The following is a 17,826-nucleotide window of genomic DNA, read 5'->3' on the forward strand; positions in this document are numbered from 1 at the left end:
TGAGCTACATGTGGACGCAAGTGGTAGGTTATAGTGGTAGGTACCTATACACAACTCAGGCAATGCCGCGGGCAGATGAAAGTTTCCATTGCTCCAAAATTTAAGGGAGCCTCAATTAATAATAATGACTCATATGAACAATAAGTTGTGGGTGGAACTGAGTCAGTAGGATAGTAATTGAAGCCAACCAACTCGGGCCATACTACGAGGTACCATATTCTATCAAAGCATCACGCAATGGCAATCGATAACTTAGATGTTATCGTTGTTGCGTGATTCAGTTCATTGCCGATCTTGTATGTACACAAATCCAGCATTTCACGTGAACATGTGATAGGACATGAAAGTGTATCCTGAATACAACTTTAAAAATGAAAATTCAGGTTCTAAAAAGAACCGGTCGGCTTCAGATGTTAGTGGTCTATCGTTGTTGGCTGCAAGTCTACGTCATCAGACGACGGAGTTCTTCAACAATTCAACTTTACACGGTGTTCGATACATTGCTGAAAAGGACAGACCGTTTTGCGAAAAGTTAGTATGACTTTGAAAACAGCATTATTAGCAATTTTAGCTATTTGACACATTGAAACTGATTGTTATTGTTACCTACCTGTATAGGTAATGGATGAGACATTGTGGAGTGTTCTTGTGTGTACTAAAGCATAGGAGAATTTATGGAGGTTTGATTGCAGGTTTATGTGGTTCAGTTTTACGGCCGTCGGTGCAGTGACAACTTGCATAATAATTGTTAGCTTATGGGAAAAGTTCCAAACGAACCCCACTATTACGGGTAAGATATTTTTGAACTGCATTTTGTGTTGGAAACTCCTTCCAATTCACAACATTCGTACAGTTGCATCAAATAATTAAGAGTACCTATTAACAATTATAAATACAGGTTTGGATACGGACTTTCACAATTGGGATGTTCCGTTCCCGGCAGTGACAATATGTGACCTAGACCCTGTCGATGATGAATTATTAGATAACTACATAGAAAGGTAGGTAAATATAATATATAACTGGATCAATTTAATAACAAGCCACATGCAACAGTACCTACCTACTACATATTTTACCTTACCTATTTGTAGTATATGGGGTTCGGAACCGCCAGCTAAAGCTGGTGAAATGCTGCGATGGTTGGCTACCCTTACATATCGGTCTATAGAAGAACGCGCCTCTGAATTCATATCGGATACTACTCTTATTGGAAAAAGCGAAGGCGATGAACCTGCGCCGGCGAAAAATCCCAAAGATGCAGTTTTTGAAGTATGTAATGTTGTTGGATGAAATGCAATAGATACCTACATTTAGGTACCACTGGTTATTCGAAATACCACATGACTTCTATTTCAGATAGTCCGCCATTGTGAGACATTGTTTTACGACTGTGAGTGGAAGGGTGACTCTGAAGAGTGTTGCGATGTGCTAATGCCCGTTTTCACTGAAATGGGATTCTGTTACGCTTTCAACTCTAAACATGCCGAAAAAGTTTGGCCATGGTATGATGAGTTCACAATTTCTAATTATAAACCGACCTACTTGTTCCGAACTTTACTGTTTATTTACATTTTTCAGGCAATCACAGTCTCAAACCGAGCTGTTCAATGAAGCATTCATCCATGAGACTGACGCTAAATGGTCTTTCATGTTTAACACAGACCGTAAAAACACCACATTTGATGTTCGTAGTCCTTCAGTTTTTTCTTCTACTTTGACGCTTTTTTATGTTCTATTATTTCCTAATTAATTTTATTTAGACATCGCAACTACCTATAATTAACTTAGGTGTTATTTGGTGTTGCAGGTATTTATTCATTCTACTGAAGAAATGGCAGGTCTAGAGCAAAGTCCTCAACATACTTGGGACCATCGAGTGGAGAAAGTATCGTTTTCTGTAAAACATACGTATACCACAGAGGATGCTCGGCAGCTATCTATTCGTCAGAGACGATGCGTGTTCGCTGATGAAGTGCGTTTGGAGACATCTAACATTTATACTTATTCAGCTTGCATGAGGCAATGTCGCATGCAAAGGAGTCGGTCGTTCTGCAAATGTGTGCCACATTTTTATCCGACTTTGAGTAAGTTACACCAATTCTTATAGGTACCTACCTAATATACGTAGGATATTTTGGTACCTGTATAAATTTATGTCAACTTTTGTTTGTTACAGAAGGTTACAAACAATGCACACTTCGTGAGTTAGGCTGTATAGCAACGCACGCAGCTGCAATAACAGATGTTTCTCGCTGCAACTGTGAGCTTGGCTGCTCACACACTGTGTACGAAGTCGAAAAACTTACCGATGTCGAGTGAGTTTTGCATTAGTACTATGTGTAACTTGAGCAGCTCATTTATCTACTACTTATGAATTGTGGAGCATACTGGGGCCCGATTCTCCTAAGTTAATAATGTCAAAATCGAGTAGAAATCGAATCGCAATAGCAGTTTTAACCATATCGGGCATTCTGCTACTAATAAAAGACCAATCGCATTCGATTGACATTTGATTGGTGTGCGATTGGTCTGCTATTTTGGTGATTTTGGTCCATACGGTAGTTTGCTGTGCAATCATTTTGCAATCGTAAATCATTTGCAGACAAAATGATTCATTATTGAATGACAGAAAAGGATAAAAACATTTATTTCAAAGAAAAAATAGCGGAATGCCACATACACTTCAATCGTAATCGAGTCGGGATCGGATCTCAGTCGAATCGAGTCGAACGTGAATCGTATGACGCTTAAGTAAAATTAGGAGAATCGCGGCCCTGAGCTTACGTAGTTGTTACCTAATTAATACCAACGTTTCCATAGCCCCTTTTAACTAATAACGTCATTATGACGCAGACGATGGGAGCAGTGACGCATTGTATGACAATAGCAGGCGTTTAAATTACTGCGTAAATAACTGACTGACCATGTGATGCAGTGTCAAGAGAATTCTACATAGGATTCTCCGACGACTTTCCCCTGCCCTGTGGGTATACATAAGGCTTGACTAGGCAATAAGGGCATGGCCAAAATGTCTGTTTTGTTACACTTTCACAAAAAAAAAAACGGACAACTTTGTTGAGATGACATTGGTGAAACAGATACACCTTTGAAACAGATACACAGGCAGGCTACTTGTTATGAGATTTGTTACCAGATGCGGGGTACCTATTTTCGCCCACAAGACGGAAGAAAGCTAACAAATAAGGTAATTAATTCACAGTGCAACACGAAGTGACGACAATACACTATTGGAAACAGAGTTCGTGTCATGGCCAATGGTCCGTTACAAACGGGAGGTGCTCTTCGGTTGGGTCGACTTGTTGGGTGAGTCAAACTTAGCTTTAATTTGTATGGATTTCCCTATTTTTGTCATTACTTAGACTCGAATTCCCGTTTGTGGTTTTCTTCGACCGCTTTTTTATTGCTTTTCCTGCTGCAAAATATTGTTTTCTTTGTAAACTAAGTACCCAAAGCCATTATCTAAGCGACTACCCATCAAGTTAAAAGTTGCAGCATACACAGGGCTAAAAGATTTTCTTCATATTTCAGTGTCTTTTGGAGGCATCGCGGGCCTGTTTCTAGGGTTCTCATTACTATCAGGTGTGGAGCTAATATACTACTTCACACTGCGAGCGTGGTGCGCAGCGGCGCGGGACGGAGACGTGTTGCGTCAGGAGCGAGCGGAGAGACTCGCTAAGCCTAAACCTCCTCACGATCTGAGTCTTGTGCCTTGGTTAGTGTTTTGAATATTATACACACCAACCAACACGCATGCCCAAAGCGGTATGGCCAAATACCCGCATAGTTGGGGAGGCCTTTGTCCGAGAGTGGACGTTTCTAGGTGACGACAGTTGTGGCTAATTTGCACCTGAACTGCAAGTTTCACGTCCTGGTTTCCGAATTATTTAAGTTTCTAAGGCTTCTAGATCCTCTTTAGTATCTACATAAACTATGTAGAAAATGTTTTGTTTGAGGTACCTATCTTTTGTTTGTAGGTGGAAGCAGCCTCCACTCCCGCGCAGCGCACGGCCCGCTCGTCCGATAATGGTGCGAGCTAAGAAAGCACCGCCGCCAGAGTACTCACCACCTCCTGCATATCCCACCTACTTACCATAAATAGTTATTAGTATTTGTGCTAGGTATAAGCTCATGCAAGAAATGAAACGATAATATATTTCAGTTAATATTTATTCCAATATTTTTGGTCATACATCCATTCTAATGTCGCAATTAGTAAAATTTATATCGAACTACATTATTGTGACAATTGGACACAAAAACAGTCAACAAGTTCCAAAATTCGAGAAATATAAACATACATGCAGTAAAGTCTAAAAAAACGACCACAATAATGCAGTTCAATAAATAACAAGTTTACAAAAAAATATAAGTTCCGAAACATTTCGAGTGATCTGTGTATTCTATACATATTTAATTTTTACGTTTTTATCTATGAACAAAAGGTACTAAATCATACGCAGCACCAAACGTCTAAGTACTAAAAACAAGGAATGAAATTTCTGACTAATCAAACATAAATATTACTAATATTGCATTAATAAATTGCCTCGGCAATCTATTACTCACACGTTTCACTCATTGGGCGGTAATCGCCGAATGATTGAATCATAATACTCTTGCATCGTTTCTGAACATTAGATATTACTTAATAATGCTGATTGTATTTTTATCGCAACGTCCAAATGAAGTTCACAGATTTTTAACTTACATATCTACTTATTGTATCTTGATTACATATAACATAGACACATAAAAATTGCAAATTCTATTACCAAAAAAGTTTATTTACCTACAATGCCATTTCCAAACTATTTCTTTCAACGAATCCTAGCAACTTTGGCTTCATCATAATACCTTTCAAACCCACAATGAAAAGGGACTATTTCTACGACTTAGTATATAACATTATATAATGTAATACTTCTAGAACGTTCAGAGAATGTGAATTGCGGTATCGCTGTCTGAATGAAAAGTTTATAATATGATTAACCTACACACATACAATAATAAAATTGTGCTGCATCATATTTTTACTATTAACAAAGGTGTAAGACGCAGTCATGGAACATTACGTTAAAACATTTAAACAGTTTAAGACGATCCTTTGGTTTGAACAGTACACAAATCGGAATGCTGCTCGCTCACTGGTTTGTATCTTACATTACTTGACAATACCAATGATTAATGCAATAAAATTGCACTCTACAAATATGTTATGTTTAATAATACGTATATTATAATAAGGTAGACGAGGAGGAGCTCCGTAGAACAAGGATGCGAGTGTAAACTGTGCCACACGGTGTAACATAACTTCTTAAAACATGTCTCATTGTGGTTTACGCACAACTATTACTAGTAATCTTAATTACATTATTGTAATGTGTTAAATATAAGAAAATAAGTAATTATATAATATCTTTCGGGGTTCTAAGAGGTGGGTATTAAATAATTTGATGTTATTAACCGCTATTATAATAGTGTTAAATTAAATTGAAAAATAATTTAAGTAGCACCGTAAAATAAAATAACTTTTTTGTCACAATTTGTGCACCTTTTAAATATATTTTACGATAATAATACAATACAGCAAAAAACATTTATGATTGTTTTATTTGGTATTCAGATAGTCATCAAGGACTGATAATCTGTAGGAGTTGAGTTACATTATAGTAAAATGAAATAAATAAAGCCTGAGTAAACTCTATTAGTATGGGAATTACGGGCGAAATGCAAAATCACAAATCATTTATCTTAAACTAATCGCGCATACCCAAACATACGTAATTTCAATTCATAATTTTATCTATATTTACAATAATAAAATAAGTAGGATTCAACTTATATTCCTAAATCCATGATTTCATTTTATAGGACTAACATTTGCTAATAAATTGATTTCTGTAAAATATTTCTATGAAATAAAAAAGAAAAGCTAGGGGAAACTCATTTGTTTTCCAATGTTTCTTTTTTGTGACAACCTTTGTTTAAAAGAATTAAAGATATTTGCACTAGGAGATGATTCTATGAAGATGATGAGAGGTGGTAGTGTGTATGTGATGATAAACGTCTCTGCACACAGCCGGCGTGGCGTGGCGGGACGGGACGGCGACGCGACACTGAGCAGTTGTAATGTACTAAGTATTACGGAGGCCGCCACACAGAGCCGTCCCGCTCGACGCGACGCGACGCGACGATCTAGTACATTGTGTCGCGTCGCCGTCCCGTCCCGCCGCGCCGCGCCCGCTGTGTGCAGAGACCTTAAACGTCTGCAATGTATGTCAGTGTTCGTTTTTATAGTTTACACACCAGCTAACAAGTTTTGTACTGTTGCAGGTAAATATTGTAATACATAACAGGTGACATTACAAGGATTTTACAAGAGTCTGTCAAGTTTTGGCACTATATTAAACAATTGGCAGCGCGAGTGGTAGGCATCAAAAGTATTGTTTAAGAACTCTGTAATGGCCCTTTTATAAACAATAGTAAATTCGATTATTACCTATGTTAATCGTTTAAGTAACATGTTTTTGAGATGAAAGATAAGTTTGCAGTATAATATCTTTGTGCAAACATAATCATATTTATCCTCCATGGTTAAGGGGCAATATTAAGGCGGAACGTAAAGTTATTCGAGTGTTGAATCTTAACGAACTACACCCGCTTAAGTAGTTACCTTTTTCATACCATTAAGCGTAACCAAATATATTTGGTAATTTATTTAAATTATCATGTTCTTCGTCTTATTCTTATCAAGTGCGTACAAGTGTTTAAGTTTTTTTTATACTCGATTGAGTTGATGAGATTGCCTATTCCGATAACGCCTTCTCACTTTTTTACAAACATCATACTTGACAGACTCGATGAATACACGGAATTACATAAATTAAGTAACTTATGTAATATCAGCAATTTAATTAAGTAGATAAATTGATGACTTTAATACAGCCTTAAGAGTAAAGTACTGTAATTGGTATAATAACTACATTTAAAACAAAATAGTACAGAAATGCTACAATGATACGTGAATGATATTGAGCGCTAGAAGTTTCAGAGTTCGTTTATCACAGCAGATGTCGAGTCAATCCTATTCAGAGTGGAAAATACATCGTGCGTTATCACAACGCAAAAGACTGTATATTGCTGTTTCGACAAGGAATAAGATGACCAGATATACAGTTAGGGTTGAACTAATACTTGCAAGTGTTGATATGCTTTTGTCCAGACGAAATGTCTCGTACCAAATATTTGTGTCGTACTGGGTAAAGTGTACTCTTTACCTCTGAATGGATGACGACCACTGTGCGTAGGGTGCAACGCATAAAACATTTATGCTTATGAAATCATGAAGTTATTTTACATACTTGCAAGTCTAGCTCAACCCTAACTGCATATCGACAGATATACAAAGCGCCAGCGCCAAAATTAACGGCAATAGTATAATTTTACTAGATTCGGACTTAAAATTAAGTAACAGCCAACTAAACGAAAATAATTAAGATTTTCGCCGACTGATAAAAATAAATATTTTTTTATTAAGTAATTAGTAACACAAAGGGGAGGTAGCTCGAACTGATCGTTCGGTAGCACCTCGGCTATCACTACGGAGTTCAAGGTAACTATAGGGCGGGACAGTCCCGGCGGCACGAAGGACGAGCGAGATGAAATATTCAGGTCCAAGTTCATCGACTATTCGTATCTCATCTAAAGGATATTTATGTTACCTACTTTTCAACCAACTTCCAAAACAAAGTTCTTAATTCCTCTGTATGTATTTTTTGGTACGTATGTTTTGATTCGAAAACGGTTGGACCCTCGTACACTGGTTTGGTAGTCTATACTTGCAAATTCAAACTTCAAGTTACGTTGTCGGTGAACTTGGTCCTCAACCTTTCGTATACCAAATATCAGACAGACAACTGTCTTATACTGACAACATAAGCGTCAGTTTTTTTAAACAACTATTTACTTTGAATTTTCAGGTTAAATTTATAGTTGTTTTGAGAAAACTGGCGTTTATGTTGTGAGTGAACTTGGGCTATAAAGGTCATAGAATAGATTTAAATGAAGAGTTGTGTCAGTATGTGTTGTTGAGTCAGTCAGCAGAGCTGCACGTGGTCGTGGGGCTCGGGCCACAGCGGGCTGGCGGCGTCGCCGGCCGCCTGCTTGTCGCAGCGCCGCCGCATGGCTCGGCCCAGCCGGGAGAACTTGTCCGAGTCCGATAGCGTCGCCTGCGGGGTAGGTTTTATGTCACTATACATATATCGATGATTCACTATTGCGTAATACATAATGATATTAACCTACTAATATTACAAATGCGAAAGTCCGTTTGTTTGCTACGCTTTCACGATAAAATACGTAACCGATCATCATGCAACTTTGTACACATATTCTTGATGGTAGAATGTACATAGGATACTTTTTATCAACACACTACGCGAACGAAGCCGCGGGCAGAAGCTAGTAATACATAAATATGCGATTTTGTTTTCTTTTTACCGTAATTTCATTTATTCTCACATTTCATGGTAAAACTGCTTAATTCATTAAGACAAAGAGACACTGACGAAGTATACGTTATTACAAACTACGGCTTTTTTTTTGAGGCCGTGAAATAATTCTACAACAATAATGACGAAACCGCATAGACAGCAATTATTGAAATACTGTATAGTTTTAATGCCTTAGCTAAAATATTTAAATGGAATCATATTTTTTTTACTTAGAGTATAAATGGAATTAGTTTTTAATATTTACTATAATTTAGTTCGGCCATTCAGAGAATGCGTTCCTGACACGTCGCGATTGAACTGACGACGTAATAACATTCATTGATTATTGATATAATAATGTTGTTTTAATGCTCCTCAATTGTTAAAACGGTAAACAACCAGCAAAAATATTTTTATCGTAACTGCAACGCCATTGCAAAGTTACGTCGTCAGTTCAATCGCGACGTGTCAGGAACGCATTCTCTGAATGGCCGAACTATATTTCCTATAACATTTCGACTTACCTCAACAGCTATAGCCAGTATAAGATGCAACGCGGGTATGAGCAGCAGGTATATACGGAACATGGTCTGTTCGGAGTCAGCTGAAGCCATGGGTTCCACTTCCATGAATTCTGCCAGCCAATGCCATGGACATAGCAGCAGTACGGTCACGAAGATGGACTGGGTTACCAGGGTTATCATCATGTAATCTGGAAAGATAATGAAAATTTTGAATTATATGACTTAAAAAATCGCAAGAGAACAAAATTAGTAACATAATCAGAATTTTTAATGAAATATGATTTCGGAAAGATGGTCGACCTAAGTATACATTATAAAATTAGTCTGAAGATTGATGGGAAGACTTGGAAACGACAATTAGCTACATTTTATCTAAGTGCATAAAATATTCCAATAAAGTTGAACTGCGAATGAAACGCAAGGAAATACCTCGTGTATTAACCCATATAAGGTAAGATAGTGTAGTGTACCTAGTGTATTCAGGAAGACAAACAAAAAATCTCATTAAAAAAAAACTTTTCTATGTCGATAAAAATTAACAGATTACTTACAATTAGTGCAGAATGGTTGTCTGAAAGGCCAGCCTTTAGCGTAAACGCAAGCCATGATTAAATACTGGAATGCCGTTATTATGAAGAGGACCGTGTTCTCCCAACATAGCACTTGTTCTACGTCTGGACCGCCTTCAACCGGTTTGAACCTGAAAGAGTACATAAATTATTGGTAAAAAAATATTGATATTTTACTGAAGTGTAGGTTTACTTGATGATTGAATATGAAAAAGAAAATTTTTGGTCCTTTATTTAAAGTTTTAAAAAAGTTCTTGTAATAAAGAAATATGAAAGAAAGTCTTTTAAAATTAAATTCCAACTGATTAACTGGATTTCTTTAACCTATCTATTCGTTGTTTTGAGATAAGATATTAAAAATTGTCATAATGTAGATGGAGTTAACGTTAGAATTATGTTACAGAAATCCACTGTAAGGAAACTTTGTTTTTATCGATTGTTTTTTTGCAAACAGACAAACCTAAAAACAGCAAAAGTATGGTCCCTTTTTTTTACTCACCAAGGCTGAGCATACAGCAAATATATCGAAGCTATCTGCATCAACAGCACCAAGGACACCTGTATGACGAGCGGCAGTATACTGGACAGTGCCACCAGCGACACGGGCGGAGACTGCCGCGTCAGCAGCGGGCCCGGAGACGCGCGGCCCAGGGATAGAGCCAGCAGGGTTGTTAGTACCAGGTCGATGTATAGGAACTGGTTGTTGCCGAGGATTGAGTAGAACTGGAAGGGAATTGTCATTATTAGTTCTTGGTGTATACTTATATCATCATCATCTCCCGAGCCTTTTCCCAACTATGTTGGGGTCGGCTTCCAGTCTAGCCAGATTCAGTTGAGTACGAGTGTTTCATATGGTGGAAGGAAAAATGAGCGGAGATGCCTTAAAAAAGGTAGGTCATGAACCTTCGTTCGTTTCTAACGAGTTGTCAAAGATCGGTCTTGATTGATTGGTGGTTTTATTTTGTAAAATGGATAATGTAAAATGGTGGGTTCTAAACAAGGAGTATGAGGGCGGAGCTAGTAACGTTCCTCAACCCGGGCTCGCCCGAACGTTAGTCCGCTACTTTCTTAGATTTTGCATTATGACATCTACGACGCTAGTCATTTTGTTCTCCTTGACGTACACACCAGTTACAGAGATAGTAAATATGTCAAGTGTAAGTAGTCCTTATATCCCTCCTGTTATAAATCACTTTTATCCAGTTATTTATAGTTGCACACGACTAAAATGCAGTAATGTAATGTGTATGTCAATCCCGAAATGTGAAACGTGACGCCGACACTTCGTGTACATTAGTTTTAGTTTTCAGAATATGTGTTATATACACAGTTACATATTTAAAGTATTTTTAAGATTTAATACATATATAGTATAGCGCAGCTGGGTGATCTCCTTAAATGAGAACAGCCGCCGTGGCCGAAATCGGCAGTGGACGCCATTAGTATAGTATATATTGATATGAGCCTTGATGCCTGAATTAAATGGATAAATAAATAAAATAAATACCACTTACATTGTACAGGATGAGAATCGAGAAAAACTGGATGAGCGAATATAGAGCCATGTATTTGAATATTGCGAATGAGGTGCTCAGCGCACAGCGTCCTTCGAGAGCGAGCAGCTTCACGCACTTGATATTCTGCTCTTGAGATGTGAATGGGGCCGCAACTGAAATAAAAAATGTAAATAAAATTACACCAATATTTTTTAACCAAATGTCCTACAAATCGTCTTTGCGACTGCATATTAATACCTTAACTAGCAAAGGAATATTCAGTTTGTGTTTATTTTAGGAGACGCACGGACAAAAACAATCGAAAACCAGATTTCATTGTTTTATCACTTCCATAAGAATGGGATAGTCGATTCTGCAGAAACATTTACAATTACGATATCATCTACAATACTTTGTCAACACACATTAAAAAAAGTTAGATTTTAACTCCATATTTTTTCTTTAAGCAATAGTTACATATATTATATATTTTCAGCTTATAATAATAACCTGAAGCATCAGCCTCGGAGAGCGATATCCCGACATGCGCGGCCTTCAAAGCGCCGCAATCATTGGCGCCGTCACCGCACATGCCCACCACCAGGTCTTCGCCCTGCAGTGCCGTCACCAGCTGCGTCTTCTGGTCAGGACCGAAGCGACCGAATACCATGCCTAGAAAAACAGAGTTATTTCATTATCTCCCACCTAGCAATACCAAAAATTCGTTTTCTGCAAAGCGACTAGCATGTTCCGGTACGACAAAAAGTTTGGAGCGAACACTAGATTTAGAAATATACAGCCTTACTACAAAAGAACATCTGTTGGACACTTGTCTAAAAAAAGTGTGGCTGTAAAACGGACCTTATTTCAACGTCATAATCTGACATTTTTTGACAAAATGTTCAGCAGACATTTAAAAGTGTTGTTGTCAGTTGGGAAGATGTATTATCATAAATCGTAGAATGGACAAGGCTTGGAGAGTTAAAGATAGATACGAGTATGTCTTATTAGCAGGCCGTCTGAAAGGGATCCGTTTTTAAGTGGAAAAGAGTAGACGAGGTTCTTAAATATTGAAACACACACATATAATATTAAATGAACTATTATTTTATTACTTACCTTTAGTTAATACGACCGGCATTAGTTCAGGATAATGGGTACGTATCACAGCCCATGTTTTGCCCTCCAAAGCTAACACATATGCATCTAATGGCAATTTAGGAGGCCCGCCGTCACCAACCACCTGAAACGATGAATAGATTAAGTTAATGGCTACATTAACATTAATTTGACATGAAAAATATGGACACTTTTCAAGATTATTAGCCCTTATATATAGTGACGAAAATGTTCTTGTTATGCATGTTAATTATATGATGTTCCAAAGACACAATTACAATCCTTAGTCAAAATAAAAATAGTATTTAATAAATATTATACAAAAATTTCCCTGTAATAAAAACTAACCTCCATAATGAGCGGAGGGCGGGTGTCGTTAGTCTGTGGCTGTCCTGCGGTGATCAGTAATAGCTTTTCATGTGGTTGCACCATGCAACAGCCTCGTGCCACCGACATTGCAGTCATTATGTTATCCCCTAAAAAATAAATAAAAGAAAATCATCACAAAAAAATTCCTAAAGTAGCTTGCGGCTAAGAGTAATCGTCAATGTGATAACAACCTCCTCATATCTTGTCAAATATTTTTCGTCTGTCGTGTACATCTTTGGCGTAGATTATGGGAATTCAGAAGCCAGAAAGTCTTTCCAAGAAGTGTTGACCTTGTAAATGGATTGAGGAGGTCAGAGAGACAGTCGTTCCTCAAATTGATTATCTAGAAACTAAAGGATTCGTATGATACGAAACATAAGAATGGAGATAAACTGGATGATGTATCAACGATAATGAAAGATAATTATTTCATAATATTGTAATATTTTTGTGATTGGCTTGAAATAATATTAAAATCGAATATACAAACCTGTGACCATAATCAGTCTCATAGAAGCATCATGTAGCTCGCGTATGACTTGGGTCGTCTCTGGTTTCAGGCTATTTTGCATGACTAGAAAGCCTAGGAAAGCCATATCGCACTCAAGACTAGTTCTCTTGACTCTTTGTGCGTCGACCCATTTCATTTTACGATCGAGCTTCTTGTGGGCAAGACCGATTACTCGGAAACCGTTTGAGGTATACTCGTTGAGGATTGAGCTGAAATTCTCTGGTAGAGTATCTGGATTGCACATACCAGCGACCTAGAAAAAATACATGTACATGAAAATATTGTATAAGTCTGTTTTTTCTCTCAAGTATTTTGTTAGCTATGTTGTTTACCTTTTCAGGTGCTCCCTTTACGAAATAAACCATTTGAGGCTGTCCAAGCACTCGAGCAATAACACCCATTGATTGTTGCGCTGATGAGAAGTGGAACCGTCGAAGCAAACCGATCTAGAATCATAGAGATTTTTTTCATTACAAATAACTCTGTCATTTTCGTTAGTGACACTCGCATGGTCTACGAGGGTGTGTTTTGTGTAACGTTTCCCCACCACTGACAGTCCTGTCAGACACCATACCGAGCACAAGTGACCAAGCACTCCACTCCCCATGGAAGTGTCATTAACGAGCTCGCCAAACTTTAACATAATATTTAAATATAGAATATTTTTTTGTTTTAAATAATTACCTCATATGGAATCTCCATGGTGAAGGGATCATAGTCTTCCAAATTCTGCAGAGCTTCATTGTTGCCAGTGACGGGCTTCACGATAGCTGGTGTCAAGTTGTCATACCGTGTGTTTTCCGGGCCCGGTTCTTCAAGTATCTAGAGAAATATATAATAAACTAGCTTCTGCCCGCGACTTCGTACGCGGATCCTGTCCCTTATGCCAGCGACTACGGGGTCAACAAAATCAAAGATCTCTGATATTGAATTTTAAGGGCCCGTTGACTTGAAAACACCGGAATACGCATAACCATTAGAAACGTTCCATATATTTAATTTTGGTACTTTAACGGCAAAAGCACAGCAGACTAAACAAAATGCTGAGAACTGAACCGCAATAGACGTGACCATAGGGATAAAAGTAGTAATTCTAATTAGTCGGCATTTAAGTTGTGTGTGGCAAAAATATTACACGTATTATTACGTAAAAAACCATTAAATAGATGACAAAGTCGTGGTGACTTAGTGGAAGTCGTGGTGGTTTAGTGGGTAGAGAACCAATCTCTCAAGTATGAGCGTGGGTCTTTGATTCCAGGTCTGGCAAGTACCTGCCAATGCAACTTTTTTAAGTTCGTATGTACTTTCTACGTATTTTTTGGATACCAATGACCGTTATTTGGAGGGGATGTTAAACTGTAGGTTCCGGCTGTCATTGAACATTCTTGGCAGTCGTTATGGGTAGTCAGAAGCCAGTAAGTCTTACCAAGGGGTGTTGGGTTGAGCGGGTAACCGGGTTGTGGAGGTCAGATAAGCAGTCGCTCCTTGTAAAACACTGGTACTCAGTTGCATCGTGACTGGAAGTCGACCCTAACATAATTGGGACAAAGGCTCTTGACATAATAACGACAATAATAATGAGATATAGGCACCGCAGGACATCTAAGGCTGATGACGGGGAGTAGCGACCCCGCGGGGCTATATATACTGAGTTCTCCAGGGAGAGTATACTGTCCCCCATCTCCGGCCGGTCAGAGTGAACCATGACGGGGGTAGGTCTCACGCCTCTGGCTTGGCTTGGCCGTCCAGAGTGGAGTGGAGTGCTAGAGCAGGATTAGTAGCCCTGCTCGGAGGGTAAGTACAGGGAGCGCGTAATCTGCGTTTAAAGTCCGCCGAGGGATCCTCACCCTTCAGCCGCTCATGTCCCTGTTGCCCTCTTGTTGCTATTCAGTGACTGGTTCCCGGGGGCCCAGTAAGTGAGGTGGCGAGTCTCCACCTGCCGTTTTTACATGTACCAAATACATTGTCATCCACTAACATCCCATCACAATAGCCCAAGTAGTTTTCCTCCATAGTTAGCAATAGTTTAGCACCCAAACAAACAGATTACCTACAGTTCAGTTCGAAGGTAATTAACTGGCGGAGAATCTTAACACCGCGATTCAGAAATGAGACGAAAATGCACAGCGTTCATCATCCCTTATTTTATCACCCGTGGGGGTTGAATGGGGGTTGAATTAATCAAAATCGTATTTAAGCGAACGTCATCATAAAATTCTGATTCGTCATCAGGACTTCTTCATAAAATCTAAGAAGATGTATACAAAATTTCATCCCCTATTTTATCCCCTTAGGGATGGAATTTATCAAAATCCTTTCTTAAGGGTTGCCTACGCCATAGTAGCTTTATGCATGCAAAGTCTCAGTCCGATCGGTTTAAAACTGACAAAGTTTCATACAAACTTTCATCCCCTATTTTATCCCCTTGGGGGTAGAATTGATCAAAATCCTTTCTTAGCGGATGCCTACGTCATAACATCTACCTGCATGCCAAATTTCAGCCCGATCCGTCCAGTGGTTTCAGCTGTGCGTTGATAGATCACTATGTCAGTCAGTCAGTCAGTCAGTCACCTTTGAGTTTTATATATTTAGAAATAACATTACAAATTCAGTACGAAACAAAATCAAGTTTGTTGCGCACCTGCACATATATTACTTCTTATCAATGCAAGATCTATTAATAAATATTTGCTATACTTTTACATTATTCATTTGTTTTGTCTACAAAATATGAGGAGATTTCTGGTCTGCGTCTGTTTAGAAGTCATTTATAGGACACAACAAAATATGAGGTGTCTTTTCGGTAAGGTTCACCGATTTTAAAGATTGTCAAGAAAAATAAATACGATGTCAGGGAACAACCTTGTATATTTTTTATCTCAGATCGTAGTAGTTCCGGTGGGCGGCGAAACTACAAAAAGTAGTTTTAAAACAAAAATATGTATCAGTATCAAGTACACAAGACACTTGAGATTACACTAGGTGTATGTATTTGGCCCAATGTTATCTATCACAAACGCAGCACACATCAGATAAAAGTCATATCAATGTGAAATGTTTTACTAGATCATTTCCGAGTATAGACATTAGTAATGTGTTATGGGAAACTATGACATCACCATTGTTTTTTCAACTAAGTATATGAAATCTAATCATTGCAGTTTCCATGTAAACATTTGAGGATATGATGCATCGCACCTACAGAAATAGTAGGTCAAATAACGATGAGAACTCATTTCCCATTGACAGAAGAGGAAATTCTTTCTTCCGTTCGAGGGAAGTACTGGTATAGTCAGCAAACTAAACAGATGTCCCTGTCCTATTTTCTGTCTCTAAATTAACTGTAAGCGGTCTTGGGCTTAGATATCTCACATAATTCTAATGAAATCAAATAAATAAGATGAAGACAGATTACGATTGGCCCTTATCCAAAATGGTCTAATATGAGGCCTATTTAGGCTCAAAAATAAGATATTAAAAATCCATCACTTACCCACTGCGTGAATTCAAACATCTTCAAGTCCAGAGGATCACCTTTGAGCTGTCCTTGTATACTAGTGAGCGAGTGACAGGACGCCAGCGCTTGGATCAAGGGGCTGGTCACGGGTAAGCCGCCGACATCCACTACACATTCGCCGAACTTCTCACCCGACCGAGCCGGTATTACGGAGTAGAAGTCTAATCCGTCTTCGGTTAGGGTGCCAGTCTAGAAAATTAAATAATTTGAAGTACATACATATTTGGGACATTTTTGAAGCAATGGGTATTATGTGGATGTAATGTCTGTTTATGAATGCTTATAACTTCATTTTCTTTTGTTGTAATACTGAGTATGGTTGTTTGATATATTTTTTTACCATCTTCGAATGTTTGTTGCCAAAAGCGCTACAACTAAAACTTAGGTGAAGCTTTTGTATAGACATTAGAGTTAGGTATTTCGAAAAAAAGTTAATCTTCTAATGAGATAAACTATGAGACAATATAGGTATAATACTATTTCTTACCTTATCAAAACACATAACTTGTAGTTTTCCACAAATGACAATCCTAGGCGGAGATACGCAGAAGATCCTGTTTTTGCGCAGTCGGTTCTGACTGTAGACGATGCCGGCTGTCATGGCGGCCGGCAGTGCGGGCGGCACTACGATCGTGATGATGTCCAGGGTGCGGAGCACTATTGTGCCTACGAGACTCTGCAGATATAGGAAATTATGTTAATATTGATTTTAATGGTGGTTTTTATCTTAAGAGGACACAGCAACTTGGGACTCGCAACTAACGTACTATATAGATTAGTATTAGATTTGAGCAATTATAGAATTTCACTAAAGAATAATTTCTATTTTGTCGGGCATTAGTCTCACTGAAAGTGACTATTAAATTAATTTTGAACCTTACTGCGAATAGCAAGAAGACGATTATCGGATTCTTAAATAACCAAAAAATTGTACACAAGTCATACCATTTTATAGTCGAAAGTACTAAGTAAATTATACTGCAATTATACTTACTCCTCGCACGACATACAGCCAGATAGAGTATCCCATTCCGATCGCGGCAATGCAGAACATGAATATGACAAACTTGACGGCATCCTTGTAGAATTGGAACCCAAATGGCTTCGGAAACAGAATACTTTTTAGCAGTTCTCCTTTGGCTGTGTAAAATCCAGTGCGTACGACTTTAGCTAAAACCTGAAGAGGAAGCATGTATAAGTCAAAG

The 17,826-nt window shown here is 38.2% G+C and overlaps 2 protein-coding genes across 4 annotated transcripts in view; one reads left to right on the forward strand and one right to left on the reverse strand.

Moving 5' to 3' along the window:
• On the forward strand, nt 1-5,622 carry LOC124630246 (sodium channel protein Nach-like). The gene is made up of 11 exons (XM_047164027.1): nt 1-531; nt 693-790; nt 899-1,001; nt 1,095-1,272; nt 1,360-1,505; nt 1,582-1,687; nt 1,811-2,087; nt 2,180-2,318; nt 3,224-3,327; nt 3,553-3,736; nt 3,999-5,622. The coding sequence occupies exons 1-11, from the start codon at nt 341-343 to the stop codon at nt 4,117-4,119; spliced, it is 1,647 nt and encodes a 548-aa protein (XP_047019983.1). The 5' UTR covers nt 1-340; the 3' UTR covers nt 4,120-5,622.
• The window catches only part of LOC124630245 (polyamine-transporting ATPase 13A3-like), a 23,941-nt gene continuing 10,290 nt past the window's right edge, over nt 4,176-17,826 (reverse strand). For 2 of the 3 annotated variants that reach the window (XM_047164026.1, XM_047164025.1), the window contains exons 7-20: nt 17,616-17,798; nt 17,109-17,297; nt 16,598-16,810; nt 13,789-13,926; nt 13,437-13,550; nt 13,084-13,357; nt 12,573-12,700; nt 12,225-12,348; nt 11,616-11,777; nt 11,124-11,278; nt 10,109-10,332; nt 9,592-9,740; nt 9,041-9,228; nt 6,201-8,252 (exon numbers count right to left, since the gene is read on the reverse strand). In XM_047164026.1, coding sequence (XP_047019982.1) covers nt 8,121-8,252; nt 9,041-9,228; nt 9,592-9,740; nt 10,109-10,332; nt 11,124-11,278; nt 11,616-11,777; nt 12,225-12,348; nt 12,573-12,700; nt 13,084-13,357; nt 13,437-13,550; nt 13,789-13,926; nt 16,598-16,810; nt 17,109-17,297; nt 17,616-17,798 — 2,373 coding nt within the window. In that variant the 3' untranslated portion in view covers nt 6,201-8,120. Of the gene's footprint in view, nt 6,092-6,200; nt 8,253-9,040; nt 9,229-9,591; nt 9,741-10,108; nt 10,333-11,123; nt 11,279-11,615; nt 11,778-12,224; nt 12,349-12,572; nt 12,701-13,083; nt 13,358-13,436; nt 13,551-13,788; nt 13,927-16,597; nt 16,811-17,108; nt 17,298-17,615; nt 17,799-17,826 lie in introns of those variants that run through there. The other variant, XR_006984407.1, reaches the window with a different exon arrangement.

This window comes from Helicoverpa zea, chromosome 5 (assembly GCF_022581195.2).
Source record: "Helicoverpa zea isolate HzStark_Cry1AcR chromosome 5, ilHelZeax1.1, whole genome shotgun sequence".
Taxonomy (NCBI): Eukaryota; Metazoa; Arthropoda; class Insecta; order Lepidoptera; family Noctuidae; genus Helicoverpa; species Helicoverpa zea.

Bases quoted from the DNA above. Each gene is read 5' to 3' on its own strand.
- LOC124630246 (XM_047164027.1), top strand. From the start codon at position 341: ATGAAAGTGTATCCTGAATACAACTTTAAAAATGAAAATTCAGGTTCT. The intron at 791-898 runs GTAAGATATTTT...TTATAAATACAG, and splicing joins AACGAACCCCACTATTACGG to GTTTGGATACGGACTTTCAC. The intron at 1,688-1,810 runs GTTCGTAGTCCT...TTGGTGTTGCAG, and splicing joins GTAAAAACACCACATTTGAT to GTATTTATTCATTCTACTGA.